The 18,036-nt window shown below is 44.6% G+C and overlaps 1 protein-coding gene across 1 annotated transcript in view; it reads right to left on the reverse strand.

Annotated features, from left to right (window-relative positions):
• SMYD3 (SET and MYND domain containing 3) overlaps nucleotides 1-13,315 on the reverse strand; it is a 429,466-nt gene extending 416,151 nt beyond the window's left edge. Inside the window, exon 1 of the mRNA XM_066611503.1 lies at nucleotides 13,160-13,315. Coding sequence (XP_066467600.1) covers nucleotides 13,160-13,308 — 149 coding nt within the window. The 5' untranslated portion in view covers nucleotides 13,309-13,315. The remainder of the gene's footprint in view (nucleotides 1-13,159) is intronic.
• Nucleotides 13,316-18,036: the final 4,721 nt, after the last annotated feature.

The following is an 18,036-nucleotide window of genomic DNA, read 5'->3' on the forward strand; positions in this document are numbered from 1 at the left end:
TGGAGATCTTTGGCAGAGTGGGTAGTGACAGCTGCATCGTCGGCAAAGAGGAAGTCACGCAGACATTTCAGCTGGACTTTGGATTTTGCTCTCAGTCTGGAGAGGTTGAAGAGCTTTCTGTCTGATCTGGTCCGGAGATAGATGCCTTCTGTTGCAGTTCCAAAGGCCTGCTTCAGCAGGACAGCGAAGAAAATCCCAAACAAGGTTGGTGCAAGAACACAGCCCTGCTTCACTCCGCTTCGGATGTCAAAAGGGTCTGATGTGGAGCCATCGAAGACAACAGTGCCCTTCATGTCCTTGTGGAAAGATCTGATGATGCTGAGGAGCCTGGGTGGACATCCAATCTTGGGGAGAATCTTGAAGAGGCCGTCTCTGCTGACCAGGTCGAAAGCCTTTGTGAGATCTATGAAGGCTATAAAGAGTGGCTGTTGTTGTTCCCTGCATTTCTCCTGCAGTTGTCTAAGGGAGAATACCATATCAGTGGTGGATCTGTTGGCTCGGAATCCACACTGCGATTCTGGATAGACGCTCTCTGCAAGTACCTGGAGCCTCTTTAGTACAACTCGGGCAAACAGCTTTCCTACAACGCTAAGGAGAGAGATGCCGCGGTAGTTGTTGCAGTCACCCCTGTCACCTTTGTTCTTGTACAGCGTGATGATGTTTGCATCCCTCATGTCTTGAGGTACTCCACCTTCTCTCCAGCAGAGACAGAGGATTTCATGCAGCTCAGTGACAATGATCTCTTTGCAGCATTTTAGGACTTCAGCAGGGATGCTGTCTTTTCCAGGTGCCTTGCCAAAGGCAAGGGAGTCCAGGGCCACGTGAAGTTCTTCTAGGGTTGGTTCACTGTCAAGCTCTTCCAGCACAGGCAGGCACTCAATGTTGTTCAGTGCTTCTTCGGTGACTACATTTTCTCTGGAATATAGCTCAGAGTAGTGCTGCACCCAGCGTTCCATCTGCTGCGCCCGATCCTGGATGACCTCGCCTGTGGCAGACTTCAGAGGGGCAATTTTCTTCTGTGTTGGACCTAGGGCCTGCTTGATACCATCATACATCCCCTTGATGTTGCCCGTGTCAGCTGCTATCTGTATCTCGGAACAGAGCTGGAGCCAGTAGTCGTTAGCACATCTCCTGGCAGTCTGTTGGACTTTGCTGCGAGCAGTTCGGAGGACCTGCAAGTTGCGCTCACTGGGACAGGCCTTGTATGCTGCTTGAGCTCTCCTCTTTTCCTCAATGACTGGTGTCAACTCCTCAGAGTGGGCTTCAAACCAGTCTGCCGCCTTGTTGGTCTTTTTGCCGAATATGGACAAGGCGGTGTTGTAAACGGTATTCTTGAAATGTTCCCATCTGTTGGATGCGTTTGCGTCGGCCGGGCCTGGAAGAGATTCCTCAAGCGCTTGTGCAAATTCCTCCACTTTTCTCTGATCCCGGGTCTTGCTGGTATCAATGCGAGGTCTTCCTTCCTTTTTCGTGTGATACAGTCGCTTTGTTTGCAGTTTCACTCTGCTGCACACCAGGGAGTGGTCAGTGTCGCAGGCAGCACCATGATAACTGCGTGTGATCTTGATGCTGGGAAGGCTGGAGCGTCTGGTGAGGATCAGGTCGAGCTGGTGCCAGTGCTTTGATCTTGGATGTCTCCAAGAGACTCTATGTTGGGGCTTTGTGTTGAAAAACGTGTTGCTGACACAGAGACCGTGATGACAGCAAAACTCTAGCAGGCGTTGGCCATTTTCGTTCATCCTCCCAGTGCCAAACTGACCTAAGCAAGTGGGCCATGAATTGTTATCAGCACCAACTCTAGCATTGAAATCGCCGAGGATGAACAATGGCTCTTTTACAGGGATTTTCTTGACAGTGTTGGCCAGGTCATCATAGAATTTGTCTTTGGCTTCTGCTGGAGACGACAGAGTCGGTGCATAAGCACTGATGAGAGTGATAGGTCCTGCTGATGACTGGAGCTGCAGGGACAAAATTCTTTCACTTCCCACAGTAGGCGGGATGATGGATTTCAGCAGGGTATTTCTGACCGCAAAGCCAACGCCATGTTCCCTGGTTTCGTTTGGTGGTTTTCCCTGCCAGAAAAATGAGAAATTTCTCTCCTTGACAGATCCGGAATCTGGCAGCCTAGTCTCTTGAAGGGCGACGATGTCCATCTGCAGTCTGCTCAGCTCCATGTCGATGACAGCTGTTTTGCGTGCGTCGTCTATTTCTTGCAGGTCATCAGAGAAGCCAGGTGTCATTGTCCTAACGTTCCAGGTGCCCAGCTTTAGGGCAGTAGTTTTCTGTTTTCTGTTGCATGGTGCAGAGTTGTCGATCCGCTTGTCGGTTTTCACCCTAAACCCCACGCACCCCATGAGGTTAACGGACCGTGGCGAGGCAACACCTTACTGGCTGGGGACTGCCCAGCTTAAGGCGGGCGGTAGCTGCCCAATGAGATGCAATGATCTCTCCCACCGTTGGAAGCAGCCCCTGGCGTCATGCTCTACGCCAATCGAGCAAAGACTTATAACCGGTAAACTGCTGCTTCCCGTGTTGTGCCGACGCCGTATGGCGAAGTTGGAGTGTCCTCTCCAGTGCGCGAAGCCTGGGTAAAGAAGGTATGGAGGATAGGCTGTTACCCATGCAGCAAATCCCCCCTCTCCACGTCGCTGGAATGGTCCAATGGAAAGGCAGAAGCCAATACGGTTGGTTCCAGCGGCGTCGCAGGAGTTGCCAGAACGTGACTGTGTTCAGCCATGAACTGCCTAAGGGACTCCGGCTCCTGATTTTGCCTCGAGGTTGACTCCTGAAGCCTTTTCCAGAACTGGATGTAGCCACAAGGCAGTGGAGGTTTGAGGTCAGAGTTTCCTTCTCTTAGATGAGCTGCCTTCCTAGGCTGACGAGTCCCATCTACCCGGTGGCTGTTTAGTCGCTTCTTACGACAAGTACAGCCAAACTGAGGGCCTATTCTTAGCCCCCAGCCCCCAGGGTAGCTTGTTTAAGTACTATAATACTAAAACCTAATTTTTGCATGTTTTTGAAATAATGTCAGATTTCTTCTTTGCTTCCCCATCAATCATGCTTGGAAAACATCCATCTGCCTTGGCTGGGTAGCCTAAAGCTAAAAAGGCATGAAAAGCAATCACAATTAATGTGAAATTAGATGTGATCAACCACCTTCAGAGAGGAGAGCCTGTGTCAGATGTTGGCTTTGTGTTTGGTTTAAGTGAAAGTACTATTCATGCCATTTGAGAAAGTGCTGAGATGATAAAAAAACAATCAGGGGACACGTGCAAGTGCAGAGAAAGCCTATGCTCAGAGTTTTAGAATGGAATAATGAAGCAGATTCCCCTAACCTAGCAATTTTCAAATACTGTGGTGCATCATGAATAGCCTGCAGGTGTGCCACAGGAGTTTGGAAGAGGGTTATATATTAGTAGGGCCACTGGAGGATGTTAGCCTCCAGTCAGCAGTACAGGGTGCCTTTTCAATTGTCAAAAAATTGATGATGTACCTTGACAATTTTAGTGCTTTCTCAGTGTGCCATGAGATGAAAAAGGTCAAAAACTGCCTGTACCTTTTACAGTCACACTTATGAAAAAAATATTTTTAATGCACCTGTTTTTGAGATACCCACTGCTTTTCAAAAACGCAACCCCTGTGTAATCAAGAGGTGCCTGTATAGTATATTACTGATCAGTAAGTATAGTTTATTATTAAATCAGACTAGACATTGCCTTAAAGGCAAACATTCTGAGAAGCTATATCATGCATTAATTACAATTTGCAGCTAGAATAAATTGATATCCATTTATTGAAGTTTGAATGCTACAGACAACTGGCAGGCTATTTCATGCCTCAAAGAATTTATAGCAAAGGGGACACAGTGACACACTCAGTGCTGGTGACTTTGCATTTGAAAAAACAAAACAAGGTGCATTTTTTCCCCAAAAGACTGATACATCTGGAATGGAAAAGAGATTAATATTTAAAATGCTTGAAAAATCACAATTTAAAAATTGTTAACAAATAGCTGTTCACTTGTGACTATGGAAAATGCAACCCTAGCTCCTCAATTAAGAATAAATGTCTATCGTTACTGAAAGAAAACACACTACCAGACATTTTTGTAATTAAAAACTAAATGCATATATGCATGAGTGATTATTAAATAAACCCACTATGAGCAATCACATTTACATGAGTAATAAAGAGTACGTACAGGCAGTTAAAATTTATAATTTGGTAGGTGGAGGAAGACTTAAAAAGTAGATGCAGAACAGAAAAAAATTAATTAGCCTGGAGGAGTGCTGTTCCACATGGGCAAACTACGAAGCCCTTACTCAGACAAAATTACTTACTGGTGAAATAAAGGCACTCAATAAGAACTTAAATATGTATATTGAAATATTGCCACTTTTATATGACAGTATATGGAATCACAAATGACTGTACACTAACAGCTCCCACAGCACTTTTGTGTGGCTCTCCATACAATATTATTCCCCAGAGCAGTTCCTTATATTACTCATATTATTTATATGATTACTTATATCCTCAAAAGAATTAATGGCAGCCACTAGCTTATATAGGAAGCAGCAAAAGTATGAACTTTTTGAGATGCTGATTGAACCTGACTGTGATGATCTTAGTATCTGAAGTAAAAAGCAGATTTTGTCCCCTTCCTGGAACTGCCTGTCCCAGAAGATCTATGATGCCACATCCCTTCTGGCCTTCAAACAAGTTTTAAAATCTTACCTATCCACAAGGACTTTTAACATATGAATAGAGGGGTTCTCTGTTATTGTTGTTTTAATGCTAATGAGTTGTACTTTCTGCTGTTAGAAGTTTTATGCTGCCTGTGGTGTTTTGTTTAATTGTGGTTTAAAATGGTCCTGTCCCTGAAGCTATTGCAATGAGCAGGTACAAATTAAAAAATAATAATTTAGAACTAAAATTTTAAGAAATTAATTTTTCAAATGCACTCTGTTCCGGAGTGTATCTGAAAGCCCGTATACTTTGTTCAAATAACTGTACAGGTGCTGCTGAAAACCAAGTTTTCATTTCCAGTTACTTGCAGAGCTAGAGGCCTAGACAGGAGGGCCCTGTAGCAGTTGAGATTTCATAAAAGATTAAGTTTGTTTTAAACTTTGAGAAACTTGGTGTCTGAAAGCAGTTATTACTATTTGAAACACATCCCATCAGTTCTCCATGATGATCACCTCTTCCCAAGAGTGCTTCACATGTGGGACTTTGTTATATTCAGCTGCAGTGTGATGTTTAAATGTTGTAAGCCGCCTTGGGTGCCCTAACCAGAAGAAAGGCAGGGTATAAATTCAATAAATAAAACAAAATAACTGTGATTTGCACTTTAACAAGCCCTGTGGGGATCGGAAATATCAATTTCACAGTGCATTGCACACAGATAACTTGGATTATTAAGCCACTCCTGTATCAGGCTCAAAAACCATAAGAGGGATTTCACTCATTCAAGGCAGGGACCTTAACAGCAAACTTCCAGTTAAGAAAGCAGGTCCATTACAAGCCTATGTCAGAAGTCTATGTTAGTGGACCATTTGCCCTTAGAGTGAAGGTAAGTACAATTACTCAGAAGCCCCTCTGACTTCAATGCACTTTCCAATAAGTGCATAGGATTGTAACCAGAGAGTTACACATGCCTCTGTTTATAGTTGGGAATACAATACCTGCCCTGAAAAGTGACCCTTATGCAAAATCATCCAATATAAATCAATTCCTTGTCTGTCTTTCAGTCAAGAATCAGTTGACAACAGGCTTATAGCTTATTTTAACAGGAGAGTCAAAAGCTTAGCCTGCCACTACCGGATGCTAAAGAATCTGAATCATGGCTATTCCAGAACTGATTAAAAATATAGTAGAGATTGAAGAGTAAAAAGAAACTGCTACTTGTTGACTTTAATGGAAAAAAATATTCCATCATGCTATCTGTAGGGGGAAAAAATGACACCATAAAATAACAAGCTGTATTGATCTGAGGCTCACAACATCTAAAAGAACCAATCTTGGTAGCTAGAAATAGCCTTGTTCTCTAATACAGAATGGTGCTATTATGGTGTGCTTTGGGCTATCTATCAGTCTGAGATATAACATGCTCTGGCTGTGTATGTGTGTTTACAACTACAGAGGAAAAATGACTGAAACCCCAACCTTATTAGTTGTGGAATCCAGACTACAACAAAATTGTCTGTCATACTTGAGCCTGTAAGCAAATCTTCATTTAGGCTGCTTCTCAGTTTCAAAATGTAATATGCACAAATTTTCAGAAAGCTGATGCAAAAGATATTTATACTTCAAGAAGATTATAAATCAGTAGAAAGCATAAAGATATCCTGTCCAAGATGTAAAGAGAGCCTGAGTAATGTAGGGCTTTGAAGGTAAGGACAAGATAAGGCTGGATGTGCGAGACAAGCAGGAACAAAAATAATTGACAGCAAGAGAAGAGTGGATGAGAATTATAAGAGAGAGAGATTATATAAAGGGATCCCTATTTGAACAGGCCATAGTCAGAATCAAAGGCCAAAAGATCATCACTGAAGCAGATATTCAGGTCCTGAGACTGGTCTGCTTCCATAGCTGTGGAGACAGAGCCCTCACCCTTATAGCCTGCCACTACTTCCTCATCAATGGCACTGACTGAAACCTTTAAACTAAGGCCTGCCTTACAGGCATGTGTAGCTCCTTCTCCTTTCCAGCCCCAAGCCCACTTACTTGATGTTTCTGTTGCTCCAGCAACCAGGAAGTCTGCCTTCAGAGAGGATTTTCCTGGGACTCACCTACCAGCTGTAGTGCTGGCATATTAGTGACGAAATGGGTAGCACTGCGCTCTTTGATTATCTACAACCCTGGCATGGGACTCACTTACTGTACGCAGGAGGTGGCAGCCTCTCCTGAGGAGGGTTGTTGGGTACAAAGATGCTCATCCCAGACACCTATATTGATAACTATTTTGTATATATTTTGCATATTGTATATATAGTTTTCAGTTTGCAGCTGAAAACTACCTTTTCTTCCAGCATGGTCCTTGTTCTGTCTTGTCAAGTCTCGCAGCCCTCAAGGCTAGGTAACACTAACATATAAAAGTGCCCTCCCAATCTAAACCACAACTCCTGTCGGTTGGGCAGCTACATAATAGTAAAACAAACAGCCAAATTGCATTGTCACATGGCAAAAGTAACATGTAGCTCAGGTCTAACTGGAGATGAATATGAGAAAGGTGACTGTAGCGAAAGCTTGTGAATCAGAATGAATAAAACAGGCACATGTCCTGTTTCAGACATGACACAGAAGTGTGGAGTATTATATGAAGTACTAGGACTTCATTTTCACCTGTATTTCCATCAAATCAGAAGCTACTTTCTGGGACCTTTCAGACATTGGCCAGAGTCCCAAGAGCTACTTTACACACTGCCAAGGACTTTAGCCAAATTGAATTGTTGCCATTTTTTTTTTTAAACAGAAGACATATAACAAACTGCTTTTGAAATTTCCCTGAAATAACTGAAGGAGGGAGATGAATCTCATAGACCTTAAAGGCAGATTTATTATGACTTGGCTTTCACGGACTAGAGCCCACAACATCACCATGAAGCATTAACCTCACTTGGCAAGTAGATTTAAAGGGGGGGAAAGCATAAAGAAAAAATACAAACAGCAGAACCAAATGGCCATAAAATACAAGTTGGACATCTGTGGCAGTATACTTTCAGTAACGCTTACGCGTAACAAGCATATTAGTCTTAAAGGTTTGGTTTTTTTCTTGAAACAAACTTCTACAGTGAACCCTTGATTTAATTTCCAATGTTGACAATTTCCAAAGTTGGTAGAGGTCTGTTAAACCTTACCATACAGAGCTCTTTCAGCAGCGCAAGTGCTGTAAAGCACTCAGTAACCCAGTCCTATCTAACCTGCCCCCCTGTGATGCAGCCACACTGTCAGAATGTGTGCTGCATCCTGCACTAGAGGGGCAGTGCTAGAAGTAGGGTTCCCAGGTAAGGAAACATTTGTTCCATTGCCTGGCAGTAAGCCTCCAATGCCAAAAAGGGTCTTGCTGGCACAAGTTGGGAATTAATCCAGGAAGAGAGATCAAGACTGGAAAGGGGTATAGGATATCAGCGGTGCTGATGTTGCCAGTACTGCCCCCTTCCTGGGCCCGACACAGGCCCCTCACCACCCCAGTCTCCAGCCTGTTCCTCTCTCTCTATTCTGCCCACCACTCCGCCCCGTTCTGCACACCACCTGCATAAGCACTTGCTCTTTGACTACATTTCTGTAATATGGGGGTTTTCCATGAGAGGTTTTGAGGTCCTGTGGCACTATGATAAAGGGAACATATAAATATTAAACAAATGAAAGAAAATTCATCTAGGCCACAAAAGGCTAATAGCATCCATTTCTACAGATATGGTTATAGTAATGTAATAAGTAAAACTTACACTGAACTTCCATAAATAGCTCCCCCCCCAATTTTTTTCAAGACAATAAAAGTTAATTTGCAACTGCATATTATATCAGCTATTATCCATACTTTAATCATTCATTTCTCCCTCATACCACATATTTTCATTTCAAATTTGTAAAGAAAAAATGAAAACATGCATGGGCTAATTTTGCTATATTGTTTTGTTTTCCCTTTCATGCTAAGTATTTTCCTTTGGCACACATTAATATTTATAAGGAGAGATGCTGAATTTTCATATTAGATGAAAAATAGAAAGCTCTGTCATGCAACTCATCTCTGTTCAGAAAAAAAGAGTAAGACTGTTATAGTACCTTAGATTTCACTTTTTAAATTCTTGATATTCAGCACCAAAAAGGTAAATCTCACCTCAGCGATGATCTCACTAGATGCTTACTGACAAGCCACTATTCACTCAGCTCCAGTCATCCCTACCCTTCCACTTGTGCTTCCTCTGCAACATGGTGATCACAATTCTGACTTTCTTTACAAGACTGTTATAAGGATTACTGAGAAAATGCAAGCAATGTGCTCTGAACACTTGACAGATGCTACATAAATACTAAAGGTTGCCCCCTGGTCAGGGATACTTTACAAGACAATTTTAAATGGTAGTCAGAGTAGAACTGAAAAGGCTGTCCTTGTAAATCAGAGGGATAAGAGAGGAGCACCAGTTTCCTACTTTTTGAGGCAACTGTCTCTTGATCAGCATTTGTAATTATTCTGAAATCCTAAATAAACCATCAGGTTCTTTACAAGCTGGAAAACAAACCAATTACTGTAGTCACATATTTGATCTGATCCCTTCCATAACAGTTTCCTCTAAAGCGGTAAGATAGATTTTTATGTAATTACAAGCCATTCCCTTATACACTAGTGGTCTAAGAGCCCAATCCTAAACAATGCGTGCCGGCTCACTGCCAGTGCGCACTGTCACAAACATGCCATAAAGTGTGTTTGCAAGCCATTAGCACCAGCCCAGTGCCAGAACTAGCCCAGTGCCAGCTGGCTGGTGCTTCGCCACTCGGCAGTTGCCTGAACCACTGGGCGGTAGAGAGGTAGGTGGGGGCATAGGGGGAGGTAGTGAGGAGTTCTGGGGAGAGTGGGGAGGAGGCATGCCAGGGGAGGCAGTGGGATGGGAGGAGAGCAGGACGGGTGGAGCTCAGTTCCACCTGATCCTGAGCTCCATGTCAGGCCACCCGCCCAACATGGAGGGCTGCCCAAGGGCTGCCGAAGAATCAATTAGCCCCATTGTGGGGCTACTTTCCTTACCAGGTGGGTCGTGAGAACCACTGTAATGGATTCACTAATTCATACTTCATGTGTTGTACTAGCATCATCAGTGATGATGTTTGACTTCACCCCAGTACCGTGTAGTTTCTAGTGGCTGTTTGCTGCATGTGCTGTGTGTGTTGTTCCTTACCAGGGGTAAGAGGACAAAAGTCCCCTTCTCCTGAGGAGCTGCCAGTGGCTGCCCAGTGTGCTTAGGATACCGCACTGCAAGCCGGGCAGCTTAGGATAATAATAATAATAATATACAGTATTTATATACCGCCTTTCTTGGTCTTTATTCAAGACTTTATTCAAGGCGGTTTACATAGGCAGGCTTATTAAATCCACGCAGGGATTTTTACAAATTGAAAGAAGGTTCTTTCTTTCAAGAACCACTACATTCAAGGTGTTACACTCCGATCTGGTTTAACATTCTGGCCTCAATCCTCCCACGCTCCGAGCGGATGGAACAGCTCAGCTGCAGCTTGCCAGCTGCTTCAAGGTCGCACAGTGCCGGTGGCCTCGAACTGGCGACCTTGTGGATGTTAATCTTCAGGCAAATGCTCTACCCTCTAGACCAGACCTCCTGCCCAGACCTCCAGACCAGACCTCCTTAGGATTGCGTTATAAGGCTGCAGTCCTAAACAACAACAGTTACCAAACTTATCCTAGTCACAACACTCTTAGAATCAAGTTATTCTTTCATGGTGCAACTACAGTTCCATCACTGTAGGGCCTGCACAGGGCCAGAACTTCTGGGAAAATCCCACGGTGCCCCAGCACACAGTTTGGGAACCACTGCTGTACACATTTACTTGGAAGTTAGCCCCACTAGGCTGAATAGAACTTCTTTCTGAATAGACATGTATAGGACTGCAGTGTAATCCTACTGCATTGGTCAGATAAATATTGCACTTAATGGCTACTTACATGGCTAAAAATGAGAGGACCAGGGCATTCATTTTTTATTTGATAATCTGGGCTTCAATAAATACAGTCGTTAAAAAAAATCTAATTTTTTATGTGCTCATGTACTGCCATCTACTGAACATTTAGTGGAAGAAACAAAATATGCCACAAAGGCTTATTTTAAATAATGGTGCTATGTGAAGTCTACCTTTGGAACAAAATTCTAGAGCAGCATTTCTCAAACTTTGAGGGAGCTTTACTCCCTCAGTAAGTTCTTGTGGGGGAGGGGCTAGAAGGGGGTGAGGGGGTGCTTTTTACTTACTTTGAACAATGTAGGGCTGCAGCAGGCTGCAGAAGTGTGGGGAGCCCTGCGGAGCCCTCCCCAAGGCTTGGAACATTCTATAACAGGCGCAAAGCACCTCCTGCAAAACAGAAGTGCTTTGTGCCTGCTTTTATTGAAGATTCCAAGAGTCGGGGAGCGCTGCGGAGGGCTGCACAGGGCTCCCTGCACCTCCTGCAGCCCGACATCATTCACAGTAAGTGGAAAGCACCCCCCTCACCCCCTCACTGCCTCCCTCCCCTTCCCCCGCCCCTTGAAGGGACGGGGAAGCGTTACACAAACTGGTGGGTCATGAGAACCACTGTAGTGGATTCACATACTTCATGTACATACTTCATGTACTAGCATCATCAGTGATGATGTTTGACTTCACCCCAGTACCATGTAGTTTCTAGTGGCTGTTTGCTGCATGTGCTGTGTGTGTTGTTCTACATTTTTTTTAAAGATTGTGAGCCCTTTTGAGACAGGGAACCATTTATTTATTTTTACATTTTTATACCACCCTCCTCCAAGGAGCTTAAGGTGGTGTACATGGTTCCTTCCCTCCTTTTATCCTCACAACAACCCTGCAAGGGAAGTGACGCTGAGAGAAACTGACTAGTCCAAAGTCACCCAGGACACTTCATGGCTCAGTGGGGACTTGAACCTATTATCTTCCAGGTCTAAATCCAACACCACAACTACTACACCATCCTGGCTATTTAAATTTAATTATTTGATTTGCAATTGTAAATCACTTTGGGCACAATCCTAACCAACTTTCCAGCATTGACCTAGCTGCAATGCAGTCCCAAGGTAAGGTAACAAACGTGGTGTTACCTTGAGGCGGCCTCCTTGACTGCCTCCTCACTACAGAATGCAATGCACACCACATTGACACAGCTATGTCAGTGCTAGAAAGTTGGTCAGGACTGCGCCCTTTGTGAACTTTTTTTGTTGAACTGTAGTTAATAATAAAATTAGTGCCATGCCATTGAAATTCCATTCTTGAGGAAAGCTGCCTGACAACAAAGATGCTTTCATTCTACCAGACATTCTAATTTTAGAGCCAATTCGTTCCAATGTTTTAATCTCTGCCTCTTGTTGTTTTACACCTATTGTATAGCAGCTTGAGAGGTTTTTAACCCAAAAACTGGATAGAAGTATTTAATAAAAATATAAAACCCTAGAAAGCCAGCAGTAAGGAGGAAGACTCTCAACCTTAGTGGGTGCAGCAAGTTTTCAATATCAGATATACAGCTGTCTTGATTGTACAACCTCCCTTTGCCTGTGTAATATCTGGTTCAAGATCACCAGTGAGGTTAGCCCTATTACGAACCACAGTGGGACTGAGTTCAAAGCAGACCACTTCTCCTAATGGGTCACCATGGATCCATAGCCACCACTAGAGCCACATTCCTGCCACTCTTTCTGGGTGTGAAAGGAAGGAAGTTGGAAGCGATGCAGCCCTAGGAAGATCTTCCACTCCCCTCTCAATGTCCTCCTTCCTTACCTTTTGGAAAGGATGCCAGGGAACTAGGGAAGAGAGTGGCAGCCAAGAGAAAAAGAAGGTGAGAAAAAGGTAATGTGGGTGGGGGTGATCTGGAAGCCCTGGAGAATCACAGCCCAATCCTATGCACAGCTACTCAGAAGAAAGTCCCATTAGAGTTTATGGGGCTTACTCCCAGGAAAGTGCAGATAGGATTGGCAGAGTTGGTTCAACTGGATGTGATGGAGCCATCAATCAAGGGCGATGCATTGGTGCAACAGCACATGCAGAGGCAACAGACTCACCTTGGCTGCCACTATCCTCCAATGGGGAAAAAAAGAGTTGGGAACACTTCCTGCTTCTAGCCCAGGTGCTCTAGTTTGAAAAAGGAGCAAGAAAAGCAGGCTGAAAAGAAGGCTCCAGAGCAGTGGCTGCCTGGTGGCCACCAGCACTGCGGAGCAAGCCAGGACAGCAGCAGCTGCCACTCAGTTGGTGCTGTCACAGGTAGGGGGCAGTGGGGGCCAGGATGATGACTGCAGCACCCCACACTGCTAAGCAATGGCTCCTACAGGGGATTTCCACCCAGGTCCAGGCAGCTGCTTCGCTGCCCCATAAGGGCAGAGGAGGCTCCCCTGAGCAGCCTCGGCTAATCCCCGGACCGCCTCTCGGGCTGAAGGAGCAGCGGCTCAGCCAGTACCTGCGCAGGCAGCGCTCGCACACGCCTCCCAGCCGCTGCTTGCTGACGATGTAGGCGAAGGGCTCCGCCTGGTACAGCCGCCGGCCGGGCTTCAGCGGCGCCGAGGCGCGCAAGCCGTTGCCTTTGCCCGGACTCGCGAACTTCTCCATCTCCGCCTCCACGCGGCCGGAGCGCGTCCCCGCCGCCCTTCCTGCCTCTCCGCTCGCCACGTGATGCCAGGCTGGTGGGCGCCGCAGCCATCCTTGGTGAGGGCGCGGAGAGGCTTCGCCACAAGGGGGCCTGCAGGGCGCCGGAGGCTCTGCTTCCCATTGCTTGCTCTGGGTTGGCAAGGCTTCATTGCGGAGCTGCTGCCCTCCAAACACCAAGGACGGATGGTGGGTTGGTGGCAAGTGAGGCAGTGCTTCAGAAAGCAGCGCCAGCCTGTAAGGTGCCCAAGCACCCACGTGTGGGTTGTGGGTGCTTGGGCACCTCACACGAGGCGGGGCGCTTTTCGAAGGACTCCAGTGGGGAGGCACTGCCTCACCTGCCTCCCCACCCGCCACACACCCCTGCCAAACACTGTCCTCTCCATCTTAGTCTATTTATGTACCACTATCTGTGTGCAAAGTATAATTAGCTCCCCTAATGAATCAGATTAGAATGAAACTCAGACAGAGAATAAGAACATAAGAGCCCCACTGGATCAGGCCAAAACCCATCTCGTCCAGCTTCCTGTGCCTCACAGTGGCCCACCAGATGCCTCAGGGAGCACACAGACAACAAGGGACCTTTATCATAAGAACATAAGAACAGCCCCACTGGATCAGGCCATAGGCCCATGTAGTCCAGCTTCCTGTATCTCACAGCGGCCCACCAAATGCCCCAGGGAGCACACCAGATAACAAGAGACCTCATCCTGGTGCCCTCCCTTGCATCTGGCATTCCGACATAGCCCATTTCTAAAATCAGGAGGTTGTGCATACACATCATGGCTTGTAACCCATAATGGATTTTTCCTCCAGAAACTTGTCCAATTCCCTTTTAAAGGCATCCAGGCCAGATGCCATCACTACATCCTGTGGTAAGGAGTTCCACAGACCGACCACACACCGAGTAAATAATTTTCTTTTGTCTGTCCTAACTCTCCCAACACTCAATTTTAGTGGATGTGCTGGTGCCATTCCCTTGCATCTGGCTTTCTGAGGCAGCCTACTTCTAAAATTAGGACGCTGCACATACCCAGCACAGCCTGTAACCTGTGATGGACTTTTCCCCCAGAAATTTGTCCAATCCCCTTTAAAAGGCATCCAGGCAGATGCAATACCACATCCTGTGGCAAGGAGTTCCACAGCCTAATTACATGCTAGGTAAAGAAATATTTTCTTTTGTCCGAACTCTCCCAACAGTCAATTTTAGTGCATATCCCCTGGTTCTGGTGTTTTGTGAAAGGGAAAAGAACATCACCCATCCACTTTATCCATTATCTTCTACAAAGAGTGAATGACATAACTAAAAGAAAAAACACACCTTCCTCTAAGCATATGAAAGAAAATTCTGGTAAGTTTTCCCAGGTTCTCACCATTGCATATACAGACACTGATACTATTGATATAAATTGAGTTTACATGTTCGGTCTACTTGCAGAAAACATGTTTGTTGCTGCTACATGGAATCCTTTCAAATATAAAAACATAAGAACAGCCCCACTGGTTCAGGCCATAGGCCATTCTAGTCCAGTATCTCACAGCGGCCCACCAAATGCCCCAGGGAGCACACCAGATAACAAGAGACCTCATCCTGGTGCTCTCCCCTACATCTGGCATTCTGACTTAACCCATTCCTAAAATCAGCAGGTTGCGCATACACATCATGGCTTGTACCCCATAATGGATTTTTCCTCCAGAAACTCGTCCAATCCCCTTTTAAAGGCGTCTAGGCTAGACGCCAGCACCACATCCTGTGGCAAGGAGTTCCACAGACCGACCACACGCTGAGTAAAGAAATATTTTCTTTTGTCTGTCCTAACCCGCCCAACACTCAATTTTAGTGGATGTCCCCTGGTTCTGGTATTATGTGAGAGTGTAAAGAGCATCTCCCTATCCACTCTGTCCATCCCCTGCATAATTTTGTATGTCTCAATCATGTCCCCCCTCAAGCATCTCTTTTCTAGGCTGAAGAGGCCCAAACGCCGTAGCCTTGCCTCATAAGGAAGGTGCCCCAGCCCCGTAATCATCTTAGTCGCTCTCTTTTGCACCTTTTCCATTTCCACTATGTCTTTTTTGAGATGCGGCGACCAGAACTGGACACAATACTCCAGGTGTGGCCTTACCATCGATTTGTACAACGGCATTATAATACTAACCGTTTTGTTCTCAATACCCTTCCTAATGATCCCAAGCATAGAATTGGCCTTTTTCACTGCCACCGCACACTGGGTCGACACTTTCATCGACCTGTCCACCACCACCCCAAGATCTCTCTCCTGATCTGTCACAGACAGCTCAGAACCCATCAGCCTATATCTAAAGTTTTGATTTTTGGTTTGACAATAGTACGCCCCCAGTATTACATCGCTGCTCAGGCCTGGTAATTTAACCCACAGAGATTCTATGGTGGAGTCGGACCCGCCTTCAATCTCTACTTTGCTGGATTCTATCCTTTCTTTAACATAAACGGCCACCCCACCTCCAACACGCCCCAAATATGGATGCCTAAAACTGAAATCTCAAACTGAATATAATGCACAAAAAGCACATGGTCTACCACTGACCTGTAGATAGATCTTCAGCCACTGGGCTTGTGGAACCAGTCATGTCTGTTGAGCATATTTTGAAAAAAAGCATCTTGCATTTTATTGCAGTCAACTGGACTGAATGAAGAAGCATGTGAGTGGTGTCAAAGTACCATCATTGTGTTTGCTTAGAATTTTCATTTATGTAAAGTTTTAATTCTTGAACTGTAAATATTATGAATAAAACAACCATTAGATGGCACTATAGCTCACTTTTAATTTCTCAACATTGCAGTGGGTCTTGAATTTAAATGTTAATACAGTCAGAGGTATTGACAGGTACTATATTTCTGAAAGAACTATCCTTACGAAAGCTGGTGTTTTTAAAACGTTTTTTCTTAGAGTGCTACAAAGACAGACTTTGTAAACCTACCACAACCCAACACAGCTCTGTACTTCCATCCATTCGTTAGGCTACAGCTAAAAGATAGAAAAGGTTTTAAAAGCCTGTTCCATATTTCAGCAACTCAGTCTTGAACACTGCTGCAAATATTCATAAATAAACTTCTGGCTGTTCAGTGAAGTGGTTATTTTCCATCTGACCTTCAGTGAGGTATACCTTCAGGTATAATGTGGCTCCCATACTGTATTCTTTTACCGCTTACTAACATGACCTTGTATAGTACGAAAATGAGATCATGTTGCTCAGAGTAGAATTTGCCACAGGTAATTGATTCTAGTTTGCCATGCAATATGACTCCTGATTTTCAAAGTGAAATTGTTCCTCATTAAATAATTAAAGAGTCAGCCACTAATGTTTTCCAAGGAATTTAGCTACATTGTAAAATTAGAATTCCTTTTTTTAGGGTGGGAAGATTAGGCATAGAGCTTTTTTAGGTGGAAGATATACATTTCTTAATAAGGTTTCAGCGTCTCCCCCTCTTTGCTGCTGCTTTCATGAACCGCCTTAAGTTGGAGTGTAAATCCACTACTTGAAGAACAGGCTGTTGTTTCTTAGCATGCAGCAGAACTTCCAATGAAGTTTTAAATGCAGAAACTAGAACTACCATTCTTTTCACCACACTTTTCCCACCACACCTTACCCTTCAAAACCCAGGGTTCACCTTCTTAAAATTCCACAGGGTTTTATCATTTTCAGAACTCCGTAACAGTGCATTCATGTGTTTTACAGATGTTATACAATATAAAATTGCTATCTATAGTCTACTGTACACCAATCAGCACTGCAAAGTTACATGGTTGCATAAGAGGATAGGGAACTGCCTTATAATGAGTTATCTAATTGGTCTATCTAGGTCAGTATCATCAACACAAACTGGTAGAAGCTCTCAAGACAGGAATTTTACTCTGCCCTACCTGAAGATTGGACTTGGGACTTTATCACTGAGCTTTACCAGATTCAGATTCAGGAAGCTTTATTGGCATAAAACCTAACATAGGATAATACATTTAAACCACACCTAAAAAAGCTCATGTGCCCAACCAATACACCGCCCTTACTTATACGCCTCCTCAAAATTGAGTAAAGAAATTTTGCAACCTGGCGTGCACATGCCTCAACATTTCCTAATAGTAACTGATGTAGCACAAAGTTCCCCAACCCACGTATGGAAGAAAAAAATGGCCTGAGCAGCTGCGAAAGCAGATCATCAAATCATTTGCAAGTTAAAACCATATGTGAAAGAGATTCAATGTCCAAGGAGTTGCAGCTACACACCCTTGCTTGCACACTCAGGCCACTGTATCTCCCCAATGTAAAATTAGATGTCATAACGTTGCAACGCACCAGGGAGAAGGCTCTCTGTACCTGTGAATTAAATAGGAAATATAAGTAAGTGGGCCATTTACCCAGGATTGGAAAAAACGGAAACCAGAGGGGAGAACAGGTCATGGTTGTGGCTGCAAACAGCTCTTGCTGCTCTATAGCCTCACGCCGGGTTTTCAGTTTTAAATGCCAACTCTGGTGAGAGGGCAACTAACAGATCTGCTGAGACCTATGGCCTGAACCTTATTTAGGAACAATAACAAACCCGGGGAGAATGTTGGGTCAGTTAATAGGTTTCTGAGCGTAATATCTTGACTGAGCTTTACCACAGAGCCAGGGGCCTTCCCTAAAATGTAGATTCTGTGTAGTGATGAAGATAAT

This window comes from Tiliqua scincoides, chromosome 1 (genome assembly GCF_035046505.1).
Source record: "Tiliqua scincoides isolate rTilSci1 chromosome 1, rTilSci1.hap2, whole genome shotgun sequence".
NCBI classification, from domain to species: domain Eukaryota; kingdom Metazoa; phylum Chordata; class Lepidosauria; order Squamata; family Scincidae; genus Tiliqua; species Tiliqua scincoides.